This window comes from Theropithecus gelada, chromosome 8, assembly GCF_003255815.1.
Source record: "Theropithecus gelada isolate Dixy chromosome 8, Tgel_1.0, whole genome shotgun sequence".
NCBI classification, from domain to species: Eukaryota; Metazoa; Chordata; class Mammalia; order Primates; family Cercopithecidae; genus Theropithecus; species Theropithecus gelada.
The window spans coordinates 72,961,937-72,979,690 of NC_037676.1; the positions used below are offsets into that span (position 1 = coordinate 72,961,937).

The 17,754-nt window shown below is 38.8% G+C and overlaps 1 protein-coding gene across 4 annotated transcripts in view; it reads left to right on the plus strand.

Annotated features, from left to right (window-relative positions):
* The window catches only part of XKR9 (XK related 9), a 64,430-nt gene extending 49,068 nt beyond the window's left edge, over nt 1-15,362 (plus strand). For all 4 annotated transcript variants that reach the window (XM_025393551.1, XM_025393553.1, XM_025393552.1 and 1 more), the window contains one exon: nt 14,667-15,362. In XM_025393551.1, coding sequence (XP_025249336.1) covers nt 14,667-15,295 — 629 coding nt within the window. In that variant the 3' untranslated portion in view covers nt 15,296-15,362. The remainder of the gene's footprint in view (nt 1-14,666) is intronic.
* Nucleotides 15,363-17,754: the final 2,392 nt, after the last annotated feature.

Genomic DNA, 17,754 nt, shown 5'->3' on the forward strand with positions numbered 1-17,754 from the left:
TTGCCCATGCCTATGTCCTGAATGATATTGCCTAGGTTTTCTTCTGGGGTTTTTATGGTTTTGGGTTTTAGGTTTAAGTCTTTAATCCATCTTGAGTTAATTTTTGTATAACATTTAAGGAAGGGATCCAGTTTCAATTTTCTGAATAAGACTAGCCAGTTTTCCCAACGACATTTATTAAATAGGGAATCCTTTCCTCTTTACTTGTTTTTGTCAAAGATCAGATGGTTGTAGATGGTTGTAGACCTGTGGTGTTATTTCTGAGGCCTCTGTTCTGATCCATTGTTCTATATATCTGTTTTGGTACCAGTCATGTTGTTTTGGTTACTGTAACCTTGTAGTATCATTTGAAGCCAGGTAGCATGATGTCTCCAGCTTTGTTCTTTTTGCTTAGGATTGTCTTGGCTATATGGGCTTTTTAAAAATTCCATATGAAATTTCAAGTAGATTTTCTAATTCTGTGAAGAAAGTCAGTTGTAGCTTGATGGGAATAGCATTGAATCTATAAATTACTTTGGGCAGTATGGCCATTTTCATAATACTGATTCTTCCTATCCATGAGCATGGAATGTTTTTTCCATTTGTTTGTGTCCTCTTTTATTTCCTTGAGCAGTGGTTTGTAGTTCTTTTTGAAGAGGTCCTTTGCGTCCCTTGTAAATTGTATTCCCAGGTATTTTATTCTTTTTGTAGCAATTGTGAATGGTGGTTCACTCATGATTGGGCTCTCTGTTTGTCTATTATTGGTGTATAGGAATGCTTGTAATTTTTACACATTGATTTTGTATCCCGAGACTTTGCTGAAGTTGCTTATCAGCTTAAGTTTTTGGGCTGAGATGAGGGGTTTTCTAAATACACAATCATGTCACCTGCAAACAAAGACAATTTGACTTCCTGTCCTCCTATTTGAATACCCTTTATTTCTTTCTCTTGCCTGATTGCTCTGGCCAAAACTTCTAATATCATGTTGAATAGGAGTGGTGAGAGAAGGCACCCTTTTCTTGTGCTGGTTTTCAAAGGGAATGCTTCCAGCTTTTGCCCATTCAGTATGATATTGGCTATGGATTTGCCATAAATAGTTCTTATTATTTTGAGATATGTTCCATCAATACCTAGTTTATTGAGTGTTTTTAGCATGAAGGAGTGTTGAATTGTATTGAAGACCTTTTCTGCATCTATTGAGATAATCATGTGGTTTTTGTCATTGGTTCCATTTATGTGATGGATTACGTTTATTGGTTTGCCTATGTTGAACCAGCTGTGCATTCCAGGGATGAAGCTGACTTGATCATGGTAGATAAGCTTTTTGATGTGCCGCTGGATACAGTTTGCCAGTATTTTATTGAGGATTTCTGCATTGATGTTCATCAGGGATATTGGCCTGAAATTTTCTTTTCTTTTTTTTTTTTTTTTTTTTGTGTCTCTGCCATGTTTTGGTGACAGGATGATGCTGTCCTATAAAATTAGTTAGGGAGGAGTCCCTCTTTTTCTGTTGTTTGGAATAGTTTACCAAGGAATGGTACTAGCTCCTCTTTGTACCTCTGGTAGAATTCAACTGCAAATCCCTCTGGTCCTGGGCTTTGTTTGGTTGGTAGGCTCTTAATTACTGCCTCAATTTCAAAACTTGTTATTGGTCTATTCAGGGATTTGACTTCTTCCTAGTTTAGTCTTGAGAGGGTGTATGTGTCCAGGAATTTATCCATTTCTTCAAGATTTTCTAGTTTATTTGTATAGAGGTGTTTATAGTATTCTCTGAGGGAATTTTGTATTTCTATGTCATCAGTGATGATATCCCCTTTAATTTTTTATTGTGTCTATTTGATTCTTCTCTCTTTTCTTCTTTATTAGTCTTGCTAGTGGTCTATTTTGTTAATCTTTTCAAAAACCCACCTTCTGGATTCAATGATTTTTTGAAGGGTTTTTCGTTTCTCTATCTCCTTCAGTTCTTCTCCGAGCTTAGTTGTTTCTTGTCGTCTGCTAGCTTTTGAATTTGTTTGCTCTTGCTTCTCTAGTTCTTTTAATTGTGTTGTTAGGGTGTTGATTTTAGATTTTTCTTGGTTTCTGATGTGAGCATTTAGTGCTGTAAATTTCCCTCAAAACACTGCTTTAGCTGTGTCCCAGAGATTCTGGTACGTTGTGTCTTTGTTCTCGTTGGTTTCAAAGAACTTATTTATTTCTGACTTTATTTTGTTATTTACCCCATAGTCATTCCGGAGCAGGTTGTTCAGTTTCTATGTAGTTGTGCAGTTTTGAGTGAGTTTCTTAATTCTGAGTTCTAATTTGATTGCACTGTGGTCTGAGAGACTGTTTGTTATGATTTTCATTCTTTTGCATGTCCTGAGGAGGGTTTTACTTCCAATTATGTGGTCAATTTTAGAATAAGTGCTATGTGGCACTGAGAAGAATATATATTCTGTTGATTTGGGATGGAGAGTTCTGTAGATGTCTATTAGGTCCTCTTGATCTAGAGCTGAGTTCAAGTCCTGATTATCCTTGTTAATTTTCTGTCTCATTGATCTAATATTGACAGTGGGGTGTAAAGTCTCCCACTATTATTGTGTGGGAGTCTAAGTCTCTTTGTACATCTCTAAGAACTTGCTTTATGAATCTGGGTGCTCCTGAGTTGGGTGCATATATATTTAGGATAGTTAGCTCTTCTTATTGCATTGATCCCTTTACCAATATGTAATGCCCTTCTTTGTCTTTTTTGATATTTGTTGGTTTAAAGTCTGTTTTATCAGAGACTAACATTGCAACTCCTGATTTTTTTTTTTTTTTTTTTGCTTTCCATGTGCTTGGTAAATATTCCTCCATCCCTTTATTTTGAGCCTATGTATGTCTCTGCATGTGAGATGGGTCTCCTGAATATGGCACATCAATGGGTCTTGATTCTTTATCCAACTTGCCAGTTTGTGTCTTTTAATTGGGGCATTTGGCCCATTTACATTTAAGGTTAATACTGTTGTGTGTGAATTTGATCCTGTCATCATGATGCTTGCTGGTTATTTTGCACATTAGTTGATGCAGTTTCTGCATAGTGTCATAGGTCTTTATATTTTCATGTGTTTTTGCAGTGGCTGGTACCAGTTTTTCCTTTCCATATTTAGTGCTTCCTTCAGGAGCTCTTGTAAGGTATGCCTGGTGGTGACAAAATCCCTCAGCATTTGCTTGTCTGTAAAGAATTTTATTTCTTCTTTACTTATGACACTTAGTTTGGCTGGGTATGAAATACTGAGTTGAAAGTTCTTTTGTTTAAAATGTTGAATATTGGCTTCCACTCTGTTCTGGCTTGTAGAGTTTCTGCCGAGAGATCTGCTGTTAGTCTGATGGGCTTCCCTTTGTAGATGACCTGACCTTTCTCTCTGGCTGCCCTTAACATTTTTTCCTTCATTTCAGCCTTGGAGAATCCGATGGTTATGTGTCTTGTGGTTGCTCTTCTTGAGGATTATCTTAGTCATGTTCTTTGTATTTCCTGAATTTGAATGTTGGCCTGTCTTGCTAGGTTTGGGAAGTTCTCCTGGATAATATCGTGAATTTTTTTTTTTTTTTAACTTTGCTTCCATTCTCTTCATCATTTTCAGATACACCAATCAATCATAGGTTTGGTCTTTCCACAGAGTCCCATATTTCTTGGAGGCTTTGTTCATTCCTTTTCATTCTGTTTTCTCTAATCTTGTCTTTAAGCCTGACTGATTTCATTAAGTTGATCTTCAAACTCTGATATTTTTTCTTCTGCTTGATTGATTTGGCTATTGATACTTGTGTATACTGCACAAAGTTCTCGTGCTGTGTTTTTCAGCTCCATCAGTTCATTTATGTTCTTCTCTAAACTGATTATTCTAGTTAGCAGTTCCTGTAACCTGTTATCAAGGTTCTTAGCTTCCTTGCATTGCATTAAAACATGCTTCTTTAGCTCAGAGGAGTTTGTTGTTACCCACCTTCTGAAGCCTACTTCTGTCAATTCGTCAAACTCATTCTCATTCTCTATCCTGTTTTGTGCCCTTGCTGGAGAGGAGCCGCGATCCTTTGTAGGAGAATAGATATTCTGGCTTTTGGAATTGTCAGCTTTTTTATGCTGGTTATTCCTCATCTTTGTGGATTTATCTACCTTTGATCTTTGATGCTAATGACCTTTGGATGTGGTTTTTTGGGTGGGTGTCCTTTATGTTGATGTTGATGTTGATGTTGCTTTCAGTTTGTTAGTTTTTCTTTTAACAGTCAGGCCCCTCTTCTGCAGATCTACTGGAGTTTTCTGGTGGTCCAATCCAGACCCTGTTTTCCTGGGTATCACCAGCAGAGGCTGCAGAACAGCAAAGATTGCTGCCTGCTCCTTCCTCCGGAAGCTTCATCCTAGAGGGCACCGGCCGTATGCCAGTTGGAGCTCTACTGTATGAGGTGTCTGTCAATCCCTGCTGGGAGGTACCCCCTAGTCAGGAGGCATGGGGGTCAGGGACCCACTTGAGGAGGCAGTCTATCCCTTAGCAGAGCTTAAATGTTGTCCTGGGAGATCCACTGCTCTCTTCAGAACCAGCAGGTGGGAATGTTTAAGTCTGCTGAAACTGCACCCACAACCACCCCTTCCCTCAGGTGTTCTGTCCTAGGGACATGGGAATTTTATCCTCAAGCCCCTGACTGGGGCTGCTGTGTTTTCTTCAGAGATGCCCTGCCCAGTGAGAAGGAATCTAGAGAGGCACCCTGGCCATAGCCATTTTGCCGTGTTGTGGTGAGTTCTGCCCAATCTGAACTTCTCAACACTCTCAGGGGAAAACCGCCTACTGAAGCCTCAGTAATGGTGCACACCCCTCCCCGCACTGATCATCCAAGCTGACTTCAGACTGCTATGCTGGCAGTGAGAATTTCAAGCCAGTGATTCTTAGCTTGCTGGGCTCCCTGGGTGTAGGACCCACTGAGTGAGACCACTTGGCTCCCTGGCTTCAGTTGCCTTTCCAGGGGAGTGAACAGTTCTGTCTTGCTGGGGTTCCAAGTGTCACTAGGCTAGGAAAAAAAAAAAAACAAAACTCCTGCAGCTAGCTTGGTGTCTGCCCAAACAGCTGCCCAGTTTTGTGCTTGAAACCCAGAGCCCTGGTGGTGCAGGCACATGAAGGTTCTCCTGTTCTGTGGGTTGCAAAAACCATGGGAAAAGCATAGTATCTGGACCTGGTAGCACAGTCCCTCATGACTTCCGTTGGCTAGGTGAGGGAGGTCCCTGGCCCCTTGCACTTCATGGGTGAGGTGACACCCCACCCTGCTTCTTCTCACCCTCCATGGTCTGCACCCACTGTCTAACCAGTCCCAATGAGATGAACTGGTATCTCAGTTGGAAATGCAGAAATCACCCACCTTCTGCGTTGGTCTTGCTGGGAGCTGCAGATCGAAGCTTTTCATATTCGGCCATCTTAGTCTGGGTTCTCTGTTTTTGGGTATCTTTATAGCAGCACCCCACTTCTGTTACCAATTTACTGTATTAGTATATTCTCATGCTATTATAAAGAACTGGCTGAGATTGGGTAATTTATAAAGAAAAGTTTAATTGACTCACAGTTCTGCAGTGCTGGTAGGGGCCTCTGGAAACTTACAATCATGTCGGAAGGGGAAGCAAACACATCCTTCTTTACATGGCAGCAGGAGGAAGAATGAGAGCAAAATGAAGGCAGAGACCCTTTATAAAACCATCAGATCTCATGAGAACTTACTATCATGAGAATAGCATGGGGGAAATTTCCCCTGTGATTCAATTATCTCCCACCATGACATGTGGGAATTATGGGATTACAATTCAAGATGAGATTTGGGTGGGGACACAAAGCCAAACCATATCATAAGGCAAACACCAAATATTTACCAAAAATTTTGATGTTGCTCTTTTGGGTGGATGGGGGAGGGAGAGGAAAATGGAAGAAGTGTGTGAATATATGTGTGTATATGTTAACATTTCCTTTTCCAAATAGGAAATCAATAAACAGTGTACAAAATACATTAAGCACAATATATATTTTATTCATAAATATGGCAATAGATGTCAGGAGAAAAGCTAGAAGAGTTAATAGTGATTTCTTCTGGGGTTTACAATTGAGGGGTGAGGCGATGTAGAGCAAGGTACCATTTTTCTTATATACTCTGTAGAACTTTTTGACTTTTAAAAACGATGTACGAGAGGACTTAAAAAAGTTCATGGGGCTGGGTGTGGTAGCTCATGGCTGTAATCCTAGCACTTTGGGAGGCTTAGGCAGGCAGATCACTTGAGGTCAGGAGTTCAAGACCAGCGTGGCCAACACTGGAAAACCCTGTCTCTACTACAAATACAAAAATTAGCTGGGCATGGTAGTGGGCACCTGTAATACCAGCTACTCAGGAGGCTGAAGGAGGAGAGTCAATTGAACCCAGGAGGTGGAGGTTGTAGTGAGCCTAGATTGCATCACTGTACTCCAGCCTGGGTGACACAGTGAGACTCCATCTCAACGACAACAAAAAAACAACAAAACGTTTGGGGAAATGCATATTATGAAAAAAAACTACGAATGGATTTTACATTTTCTTTCTCCCCAGATAAACTCAGTCTAACTTGTTATAATGTGTCTAAGCAGAATCCAATTTGAGGCACTAAGAAGGACAAGATAGCAGTTTGAAAAGTGCCCCATCACAGCAATATGAATTCTGTTAATATTCAAATTGAAGCAAGAACACACATCAAATTTATGGTTAAGCTTGGTTGGAAGAATAGTGAAATCATTGATACTTATGAATACTTTATGGGGACAATGCCCCAAAGAAATCAGCAGCTTACAAATAGATAACTCATTTTAAGAATGGATGAAACAATGTTGAACACCTTAGTGGCAGATCATCCACGTCAGTACATGAAGAAAAAATTATTTTGTTTGTTCCTGAATTGCAGAGGACTGACAACAGCAGAAACATTTATAGCCCACACCACAGACATCTCACTTGGTTCAGCACACAGAGTTCTGAATGACAAATTACAGTTGAGCAAACTTTTCACTCAGTGGGTGCCCAAACTGTTGCACCCAGATTAGCTGCAGGTAAGAATAGAGCATTCAATGAAAATTTTAAACAAATGGTATTAAGATCCTGAAGCATTTCTTTGAAGAATTGTAATAGTAGATGAAACATGGCTTTACCAGTATGATTCTGAGGACAAATTACAATCAAAGTAATGGCTACTAAGAGGTGGAAGTGGTCCAGTCAAAGCAAGAGTGGATTGGTCAAGAGCAAAGATGCCAAAGTTTTTTGGGATGCTCAAGACATTTAGCTTGTTGACTTTCTGGAGGGCCAAAGAACAATAACATCTGCTTATGGTGAGTATTTGAGAAAGTTAGCTAAAGCTGTAGCAGAAAAATGCCCAAGGAAGCTTCACAAGAGAGTCCATCTCCATCATAGCAATACTCCTACACCTCTCATCAAACAAAGGCAATTTTGTGAGAGTTTTGATGGGAAAGCATTAGACATCCACCTTACAGTCCTGATTTGGCTTTTTTTCCTTTTTTTCTTTTCTTTTTTTTTTTTGTGAGACAGAGTCTGCTCTGTTGCATGGGCTGGCATGCAGTGGCGCGATCTTGGCTGACTGCAAGCTCCGCCTCCCAGGTTCACACCATTCTCCTGCCTCAGCCTCCTGAGTAGCTGGGACTACAGGTGCCCGCCACCACGCCCAGCTAATTTTTTGTATTTTTAGTAGAGACGGGGTTTCACCGTGTTAGCCAGGATGGTCTCGATCTCCTGACCTGGTGATCAACCGGCCTTGGCCTCCCAAAGTGCTGGGATTACAGGTGTGAGCCACCACGCCCGTCCTGATTTGGCTTTTTCTGATTTCTTTTTGTTTCCTTAAAAAAATCTGTTAAAAGGTACCCATTTTTCTTGAGTTAATAATGTAAAAAAAGACTGCATTGACATGGTTAAATTTCCAGGACCCTCGATTCTTTAGGGATGGACTATGTGGCTGGTATCATGGTTTATAGAAATGTCTTGATCTTGATGGAGCTTATGTTAAAAAATAAAGTTTATATTTTTTGTTTTTATCTTTTAGTTCCATTTTCCATGAACTTTTGGAAGTCCCTTTGTGTTAATTTGATAAAAATTAAAACTGATTATAAAAAAGATATCATGGGGCAATTTAGGGGAAAATTATGTTTTAACTAAAATGTTTTTGAATTAAAAAGACAAGTTTTTTTTTTTTCAGGACTTCAGAGTTTTATTATTATTCAAGTCAGTCTTCCCCAGCATTTGGGGATCAGAGTTTTTTGTTTGTTTGTTTTGAGACCGAGTCTCTCTCTATCACCCAGGCTGGAGTGCAGTGGCATGATCTTGGCTCACTGCAACCTCCGCCTCCCGGGTTCGATTGATTCTTCTTCCTCAGCCTCCTGAGTAGCTGGGACTATAGGCGCACACCACCATGCCCGGCTAATTTTTATATTTTTAGTAGAGATGGGGTTTCACCATATTGGCCAGGCTGGTCTCAAACTCCTGACCTCATGATCTGCCCGCCTTGGCCTCCCAAAGTGCGGGGATTACAGGCGTGAGCCACCATGCCTGGCCTGGGGATCAGGGTTTTTAAGGACAACTTAGTGGGTAGGGGAAGCCTGCGAGCTGGGAGTGCTGATTGGTCAGGTCACTGATGAAATCATAGGGAGTAGAAGCTGTCTTCTTGTGCTGAATCAGTTCTTGGGTGGGGGCTACAAGATCAGATGAGCCAGTTTATTGATCTGGGTAGTGCCACCTGATCCATCAAGTGCAGGGTCTGCAAAATATCTCAAGCACTGCTCTTAGGAGCAGTTCAGGTAGGGTCAGAATCTTGTCACCTTCAGCTGCATGACTCCTAAACCATAATTTCTAATCTCATGGCTAATTTGTTAGTCCTACAAAGGCTGTTTAGTCCCCAGGCAAGAAAGAGGCTTGTTTTGGGAAAGGCCTGTTATCTTTTTTTAAACTAAAAACTAGAAACTATGCTCCTCCCAAAGTTAGATCAACCTATGCCTAGGAATGAACAAGGAGAGCTTGGAGGTTAGAAGCAAGATGGAGTTGGTTACGTCAGGTCTCTTTCACTGTCTAAGGTGTAATTTTGCAGTGGCAATTTCAGTCCCTCTCTTTAGGTTTTATACCTCTTAATCTTAAGGTGTTGGCTAACGAAGATGGAAAAAGGGCGAAGACTTCTCTAACTTATTCCTGCTGATCAGGGGCGTAGTGGTGGTAGGTGTTGACCCCAAGGTGAGAGGAGTGGAACCACTTTGCAACTGTCTGATCATATTCACACAGAGCAGGCTGGGCTTCCAAGGGTTGCATGTTAAAGGCGTTAGTATTGTCATCTATAGTTTTAGTACAGCATTTAAGGGAGTAGCATACTATAAGCTAAATGATGAGCTCTAAGATAAGGAGTGCAGTTCCCAGTTTTAAAAGTAAAAATCTGGGAGCATTAGTTTGGGAACTTGTAGCCCACAAAGAATTTAGGATTTTGTCCAAACTGCAGAAAAAAACTCAAGAACAGTTAACAGCAGGTGTTCTATAGTTTTTTCTTTTGAAGCATAATTTTTCTCTCTCCAGTCCCCATTTTTATGAAAAACAAATCAAAATAGAACTAATTTGTTTACAAAATGAACTTTAGTCTTATTGTAATTGGCCTGATTATTGCATACAGTGCGGCAAGATTATTTTTCACATAGGCTTTTTAAAATTGGCTTTGGTGGAACTCTGTTCCATAGGGAATCTCAGATAAGATTTTTTTAAAGCCGAGCCCAGCCATGGTCTTGTACCTCAAATACCTATGAGCTGGGAAAATTCCTCTCCTCTTGAGGTCCCAGGATAACTTGGGGCTCCTAGGCCTGTTAGAAAGTGACATTCTTTTCTTACCACAGGTCAGGAACCTTGTACAGGGACTGTGTAGACAGAGTATGAGGCCAGATTTCCCTAGGGGCTGTTATTGGCTCTATAAGTCAACCTTGATTATTTAAAGAAAGTATGCCATTCCAGTCAAAGTCTTGGTAAAATAACCAGTTTCTCCAATTGTGTCCTGTTACAAAAGAAAACAGATTCTTATTGCACTTATGCAAATAACTATACTGCCATAAGTTGAGAATACTCACAAATAGTTTCCAAATTCTGGATAAATTAGGTAGAGAAACAAATATGCTCCAAATTTTGTTCATAGGAATATATTTTACTAAATTGTTAAAAGCTGTAAATAGCTCAAAAGTTTTCTTGGCTCTGGAAACAAAAAGGATCAGCAATGTTTTATGCAAAAAAGTCAGAAAAAGATTACTTTAGTCTTCTAATAGTTCAGTTAACCCCTGTTCTGCTTGATATTTATGAATATTTCAGCTCTCCATGGGAGTCTTGGAAGTTTTTTCTCTTTATTCTAATGTCATAATCCCCAAAGTTATAAGAAACTTGCATTCAAGAGCACCTGTCAATGTTTTATAGCTGATTAGGAAACCACCATTTAAAGAGGATCAAAATAAGGCAACAATTGCCTATGGATGACAAAAAATCTTAAGGCAGCCATAGTTAAAGACACAATTGACAAGAAAATGTGTTACCTCTGTGGCACACAATAATTTAACATAATTATAATTATTAATGATATCATATACTAAGTCATATCAGAAGTGTAGGAGTTTCACATAATTTTGGAGCATATACCTATAACACATTTACACAAATATAGCCCAAAGAAAGCCAAACACCATTTTAAATTTGACAGTGCTTCCTGTATGATTTTTATACCAAATAAGCCAACACATCATTTTTGGACTTCAGGGGACCTAATGTCTAAAGGATTAATTAGGTCAGAAAGTGACATACTTTATAATTTGATTTGGAAAGTTTGTCAGATATCAAAGGCATAAAACACTGGATATCACAAAATGGGATCACAGTTTGTTTACTTATCCGAGGTGGTAACTCAAAAAAAATATTTTTAAAGCAAAACCCTTTACTCTGATAGAAGAGTTTTAGTTTTCCAAACAAGACCCAATGGAGATAGCAAGAGGCCAACTAATATCTTGTCCTTCCTCCCCCTTTTTCCCTGCCATTTACCCAAAGGGGCAAAAAACCCCCTTTCATTATCTTTTAATATTACATAAAAATCTTTTTCAAATGAGAAAACGAAATTTCATGTTTGCATTAGTGCATCTTCAATGTTAAAGCTAGTTTTTTATATAAAGTATTATAAATCTATATAGTTTAAATTAGTTTGACCATAAGGTAATATTTTTATAAACTTTTTTAGAACCCTTTACAGTTTTCTCCATAGAGCTCTTTTTTTTCTAAAGAAAAATTCTTTTAAATTTCTTGTTACCAGACTCTAGCCAGAAGAGCCAATATTTCTGGCTTTTGAATTCTACCACAAGTAACTTTCCACATGAAATTAATAACTTTTAACTAAGGTTATAACTTAACCATGGATGCATAAAGTGTTTTAAAGAGATGGTAAGCATTTTTTTAAAAAAGAAGATTTATAATCTCCCCAAGGATAGTTCAGAGAAAGGAAAATTCAAGACAGGAAATCAGAAGTGATTGTTGAGGGGAAAAAAAACCTTAATATGTGGCAAAGTTACACACATAATAAACCGGAGAGAAATTATTCTGGAAGCCAAGAATTGAATCTGGACTACCATTGTCAAAAAAACAAAGCCTTAGCTACTGAGCTACACAGCATTGAGCAGTTTCTATTCCTCTTCCCAGAAGAAGTCTAGAGCAGTCAATTTCAAGCTTGCAAAGGCTCTTGATTGCTTAAGATAATTTTAGGGCTATGATATGAACCGTAAAATTTCTGTCCTCTGGATGGCAGAAACCAAGGGAAAGTATCCCCACATGGTTGCAAGGTTTAAGTTCTTAAGGACACAAAACAAGATAGAGAAATTTCATCGAGTATTGGTTTCAGGGACCCACAGCAAAGTTTGTAAATGACCAGCCTGCTGGGGCTGGCTTGAAAAGCAGCCTTATAGGGGCCCTAAACCCTCATTGTATCCTGTGATACCTATTACAGAATAACACAGAAAGACAAATTCTTAGCACACAGCACACCAGATTTGCTACAGCCTAAGGCTAGTTTCACAAATCCTTTTTTCTATCAATCAGACTCATGCAGAGGAGACAAATAGTGATTTCTACCATTTACATACACACATAGAGAAGGAGCGAGAAAGAGACCAGAAACTTGGCTGGTAAGAATTTCATATGCTTTTTTTTTTTTTTTTTTTTTTGCTGGCATACCAGGTTTCCAGGTTCCTTTTCTCTGCAGCTTCCAGAAGAATGGAGCAACTTTTGATGATCCTGCTTGATGTGCCATAGCTGTGGGGTTCCAGCCACTTTACAAAAGCCACTTTTTCTGTCTTATGGAATCATAGACAAAAGATTCTCAATTTTGCAAGATGTTGCCTAATGGGCTGCATGAGGAACCGAATTAACATTTTCCATTCTAGCAAAATACACATAACAAAACAGACACCAGTCACCTCATTCAGCATCCAATATCAACCTGTCAAAGCTCAAACTTTCTCCTGTTGGTCCCCTGTTGACTTTGATCTGCTCTAGGTGGGGAAGGATGACCTCTGAATGGTAATTCACAACGGGTGGTCTCTGGGCAGGTGAAGAGTGGATAGTCACCCTGAGACAGGCCTGTTGAGCATTCTTTCAGGCTCATGGAATGTAACCAGACAAGGAAAGTTCTCTGAGTTAGGACTGTGGAACTTCTGTAGACAATTCCTTCTGAGATCCCCTCCACATGTACAAACATACGCTAAGACAAGAAGGACAGAAGGCCTTCCAAATCAGATTCCTAATCAAGAACTCCAAGAGTATCTCATCCAAACTATCCTCCTATTCTCAGTCTGAGAAATCTCCCTGAAATCTTCCTGACTGAGGAGAAGTCTCCTGAACCAAGACTTCCTACTAGTTAGGGAGAGCCAACCATGACTCCCCAGGAGCTGAACTGAGACAGACACCCCCCAGTGGGGCTATAGACAAACCAAGACCCCCGAAGGAGCTGAATTGAGATAGACATCCCATGGTGGAGCTACAAACAGATACCCCACAATGGGGCTGTGGACAGACACCCCATCATGGGGCTACAGAACCATTTGGGAGAAGGAAGGAGGCATTGGCAGTGCCTAGGATACTCACCAAACCAGACACCTTGTAATGGGGTTACAGCTACAGACACTCTGCCATGGAGCTATAGATACCCTGTGAGGGGGCTACAGTAATGGGATGTCTTACCAGGACTATTTCTTTATTATAGTTAAATCCATGCACATTGGGTGGGCAGCACTGCCAAGAGTAGTAGAGTCAGCCCCCAGTCCAAGAGAACTAGGCAGCCACTTGGGCTGGCCTCTGGATCCATTGCCAGAGTGGGACTACTGAACCATGTGCTGGTAGTCACAAGGGCATTGCTGGATGAGGCCCCAGATTTGTAACCACCCAGTGGGTTCACCTTGCCGCTGTGTGGACAGAACCAATTTATCATGATGGGAATTACAATAGAGAAAGAGTAATTCATGCAGAGCCTTCTTTGCAGTAGACTGGAGTTTTATTGTTACTCACATCAGTCTCCAATAAAGTTTGACTAATGAGGTACAGTGGTGTATGCTAAAACCAAGAGAGCATGCAAATGCATTTGTAAAGGTCCTGTCCTAATTTTCTTCATCAATAGATAAATTTTTGTAAGTCTGCCTTTCAATCATATTATATAGAAAGTGGTAGGCCAGGTGCAGTGGCTCATGCCTGTAATCCCAGCACTTTGGGAGGCTGAACTGGGTGGATCATTTGAGGTCAAGAGTTCAAGACCAGCTTGGCCAACATGATGAAACCCCATCTGTACTAAAAATACAAAAATTAGGTGGGTGTGGTGGTGTGGGCCTGTAGTCCCAGCTACTTAGGAGGCTGAGGCAGATGAATTACTTGAACCTGTGAAGTGGAGGTCGATATTGCACCACTGCACTCCAGCCATGGTGACAGAGTGAGACTCCATCTCAAAAAGAAGGAAAGAAAGAAACAAAGTGGCAATTAACTTACTTTTCTGTTATTTGTTGAGAAAAAATGGGGTGGAGATGTAAATCCTACAGAAATTTGTAAGTTTTCGAACATACTCATTCACTTGTTTCAATATCTTCAGGATATGGGAAGTTGGGCTTGTTTAATATCTCATATTAAATTTTCTGTTTAACTCTCTTTCTCTCTCTCTACCCCTCCTCTTCTCCTTCCCTTACCCCTGCTTGAAGCTATTATCTTTTAGTGAATTGGGTGTATGCCTAAAATCGCGGTCAAAAAACCTAGAAAAACTGGGATTATAAGTGTAGTCTCTTAACTCACAGAGCATATCAGTTGCTCAATAAAATTTTTCCCATGAATTAAAAAAAATCATAATAAAGCAGTCTAATATAGTGGATAAATCTATCCATTTTGGAATCAGGTTCAAATCTCAGTTCCGCAACTTGCTAGCTTCGCAGCTTGGGTCAAGCAGTGTATCTCTCCAAGCCTCAGTTCCCTCATATGTAATATATGATGTATTAATGTCTACTTCAGAAGATTAGATGAGATGAGTAAAGTACCTGACGTGTTTGTGGGTGTGTGTATGTAGATATAGCATGTATGGGATATAGTAATTTAATATTTTATTATTATTCCTATAACAATATCTTTTTTATTTTTTTGTTTTGTAGATGCGGCTACCATGGTCTCTTGCTGTGCTATTTCTTGGTCAACTGTTGATTATCAAGTAGCTTTAAGAAAATCCTTACCTGACAAAAAGCTTCTTAATGGATTATGTCCCAAAATCACATATCTCTTTTACAAGTTTTTTACATTATTATCGTGGATGCTGAGTGTTGTACTTCTACTATTCTTAAATGTTAAGATTGCTTTATTTATGTTGTTATTTCTTTGGTTGTTAGGTGTAATATGGGCATTTAAAAAGAACACCCAGTTTTGTACTTCTGTAAGTATGGAATTCTTATATAGGATTGTTGTTGGATTCATTCTTATCTTTACGTTTTTTAATATTAAGGGACAGAATACCAAGTGTCCAATGTCTTGTTATTATATTGTTAGGGTACTGGGCACTTTGGGCATATTGATTGTATTCTGGGTTTGCCCTCTCACTATTTTTAATTCAGACTATTTTATACCTATCAGTATCACTATAGTTCTTACTCTTCTTCTTGGAATTCTTTTTCTTATTGTTTATTATGGGACTTTTCACCCCAACAGAAGTGAAGAAACAAAATGTGATGAAATTGATGGAAAACCAGTTCTAAGAGAATGTAGAATGAGATATTTCCTAATGGAATAAGCTATTCATTTATGATATGTATTTTCTTATATTTTATTTCATTGGTTAGTAAAGAAAATGTGTATTATGTGAGTGTATTGTCTCTTATTTTTGCCACCTTTAATTTGAAATTAATTCTGTGAAATAGGAGGTACATAGTAGTATTTTATTTTTAAAATTAATTTCTCATTTGGTTTTGAAGATCTTGGGTACTCAGATATCTTTCTGCTGCCTGGTAGAGCTGCCATCTTGAGCCTGAAATGTAAGAAATGGTCTGGTTTTCATAATGAGAAGGCTGGAATTGAGCTTCCTTCCCATTTTTCTTCCTTGTTCCTGAACTAATACTACTGTACCTGTTGTGGAGGACTGCAAAGGGGAGAGAAAAGCAGAACACTTTATGATTTTTTCCTTTATTGTCTTCACTGCATATATTTGCAGTTGGGGACAGGTTGAGTAGAGGAAAAGGGAAGGAAGGGAAAGAAGAAAACAAATTTTTAGCATCTGCTATGCTTTCATCCATGAAATCTCCAATTCATAAGTATGAAAGAGAATTGGTATGCATTTGAGAGGTTTGACATTTCATTATTTACTGATTTCCTAGCTTGTCTGAATTAATGCACTCTTAACATAATTATATTATTCCTATTTGTGCTAGAATAGTTGTATCTAAGTCATATTTTTAAATTGTTTTTATTTTTAAAAAATTATGGTAAAAACATATAAAATTTACCATCTTAATCACTTTTGCGTGTATAGTTCACCAGTGTTAACTGTATTCACCTCGTGCAACAGATCTCAAGAACTTTTTCATCTTGTAAAGCTAAGACTCTCTATTTATTGAACAAATCCCCATTTGCTCCTTTCCCAAGTCCCTGGCAACCACGATTATAATTTTTCGTTTCTATGAGTCTGACTACTTTAGATACCTTATTGCTATGGTTTGAATGTGCCCCCAAAATTTCATGTGTTTGAAACTTAATCTCCAAATATGTATGTTGATGGCATTTGGAAATGGTGGGGACTTTGGGCAGTATTTAAGATTAGATTAGATAAGGTTATCAGGATGGGTTCCCCATGATGGGACTGGTGGTTTTATAGGAAAAGGAAGAGAGACCTGAGCTAGCACACTCTTGCCCTCACTATTTGATGCCCTCTGCCATGTTATGATACAACAAAGAGGCCCTCACCAGATGCCAGTGCTATGCTCTTGGCCTTCCCAGGCTCTAAAACCATGAGTAAAGTAAACTTTTCTTTATAAATTACCCAGTCCCTGGTATTCAGGAGAAAACACACTAAGACACATATAAGTGTAGTCATATTGTATTTGTCTTTTGTTACTGGCCTATTTCATTGAGTATAATGTCTCTGAGCTTCATATTTTAGCATGTGACAAGATTTACTTTTTTTTTTTTTAAGGCTGAATAGTGTTCCATTGTATGTATGTGCCACATTTTCTTTATCCATTCATTCATTGATGAATGGATTGACGAATGGATATTTGGGTTGCTTCCACTTCTTGGCTATTGTGAATAGTGCAACAGTGAACTTGGATTTACAAATACTTCTTTGAGATAATGCTTTCAGTTCTTTTGGATATATACTCAGAAGTGGGATTACTTGATCACATGGTAATTCTGTTTTAAATCCTATTCAGAAGTAGGATTTCTTGGTCATATGCTAGTTGTGTTGAGGAACCTTCATACTGTTTCCATAATGGCTGCACTATTTTACAATCCCACCGATAGTGCATAAATGCCCCAGTTTCTCTATGTCCTCACCAACACATGTTGTATTCTGTTTTTTTTTTCTTTTGATAATGGTCACCCTAATGAATATGAGATGATATTTCTTTGTAGTTTTGATTTGGATTTCTTTAATGATTGGTGATGTTAAGCATCTTTTTATGTGCTTATTGGCCATTCATATATCTTCTTTGAGAACTGTCTATTTCTAAGAGTATGTAAATAATTTCTATAACTGGACAACAACAAAAAAGCCTAAATAACCTGATTAAAACTGGGCAAAAACTCAGTAATATGTCCCCTATACTACTCTTTGAGAAAGTTAATCAGTGTGAACCATATACTCTTGTAGGAGGCAGGAAATCTTTGGTTTACCTTGGGCACATAATTCTTGTATAATTACATAGCTCCCTGTTTTCTGCATGTTTGGTGTATATGTTTGCATGTATGTTTGTGGGGTGAAGGTGAGAAAAGAAGTTAAGCTGCTTGGTCTCCATTGATTGCCTTTTGTCTTGAGTATGGGTTACATTTTCACGTTTGCTCATATGGCTACTATTTTTGAATTGTGTCCTTGATGGTATGACTGATACATTTTAGATCCTCTTGATTATTTTTGTTCTTCAGAGGAACATTTTTTTTTTCTTTTCAGCAGGCAGTAACTTGAACTTTAAGCTCTGAATTCTAAACAATCTTTATTTAACCTTCAGTGGGCTGCATAGGGTGTTCCCTTATATGCAT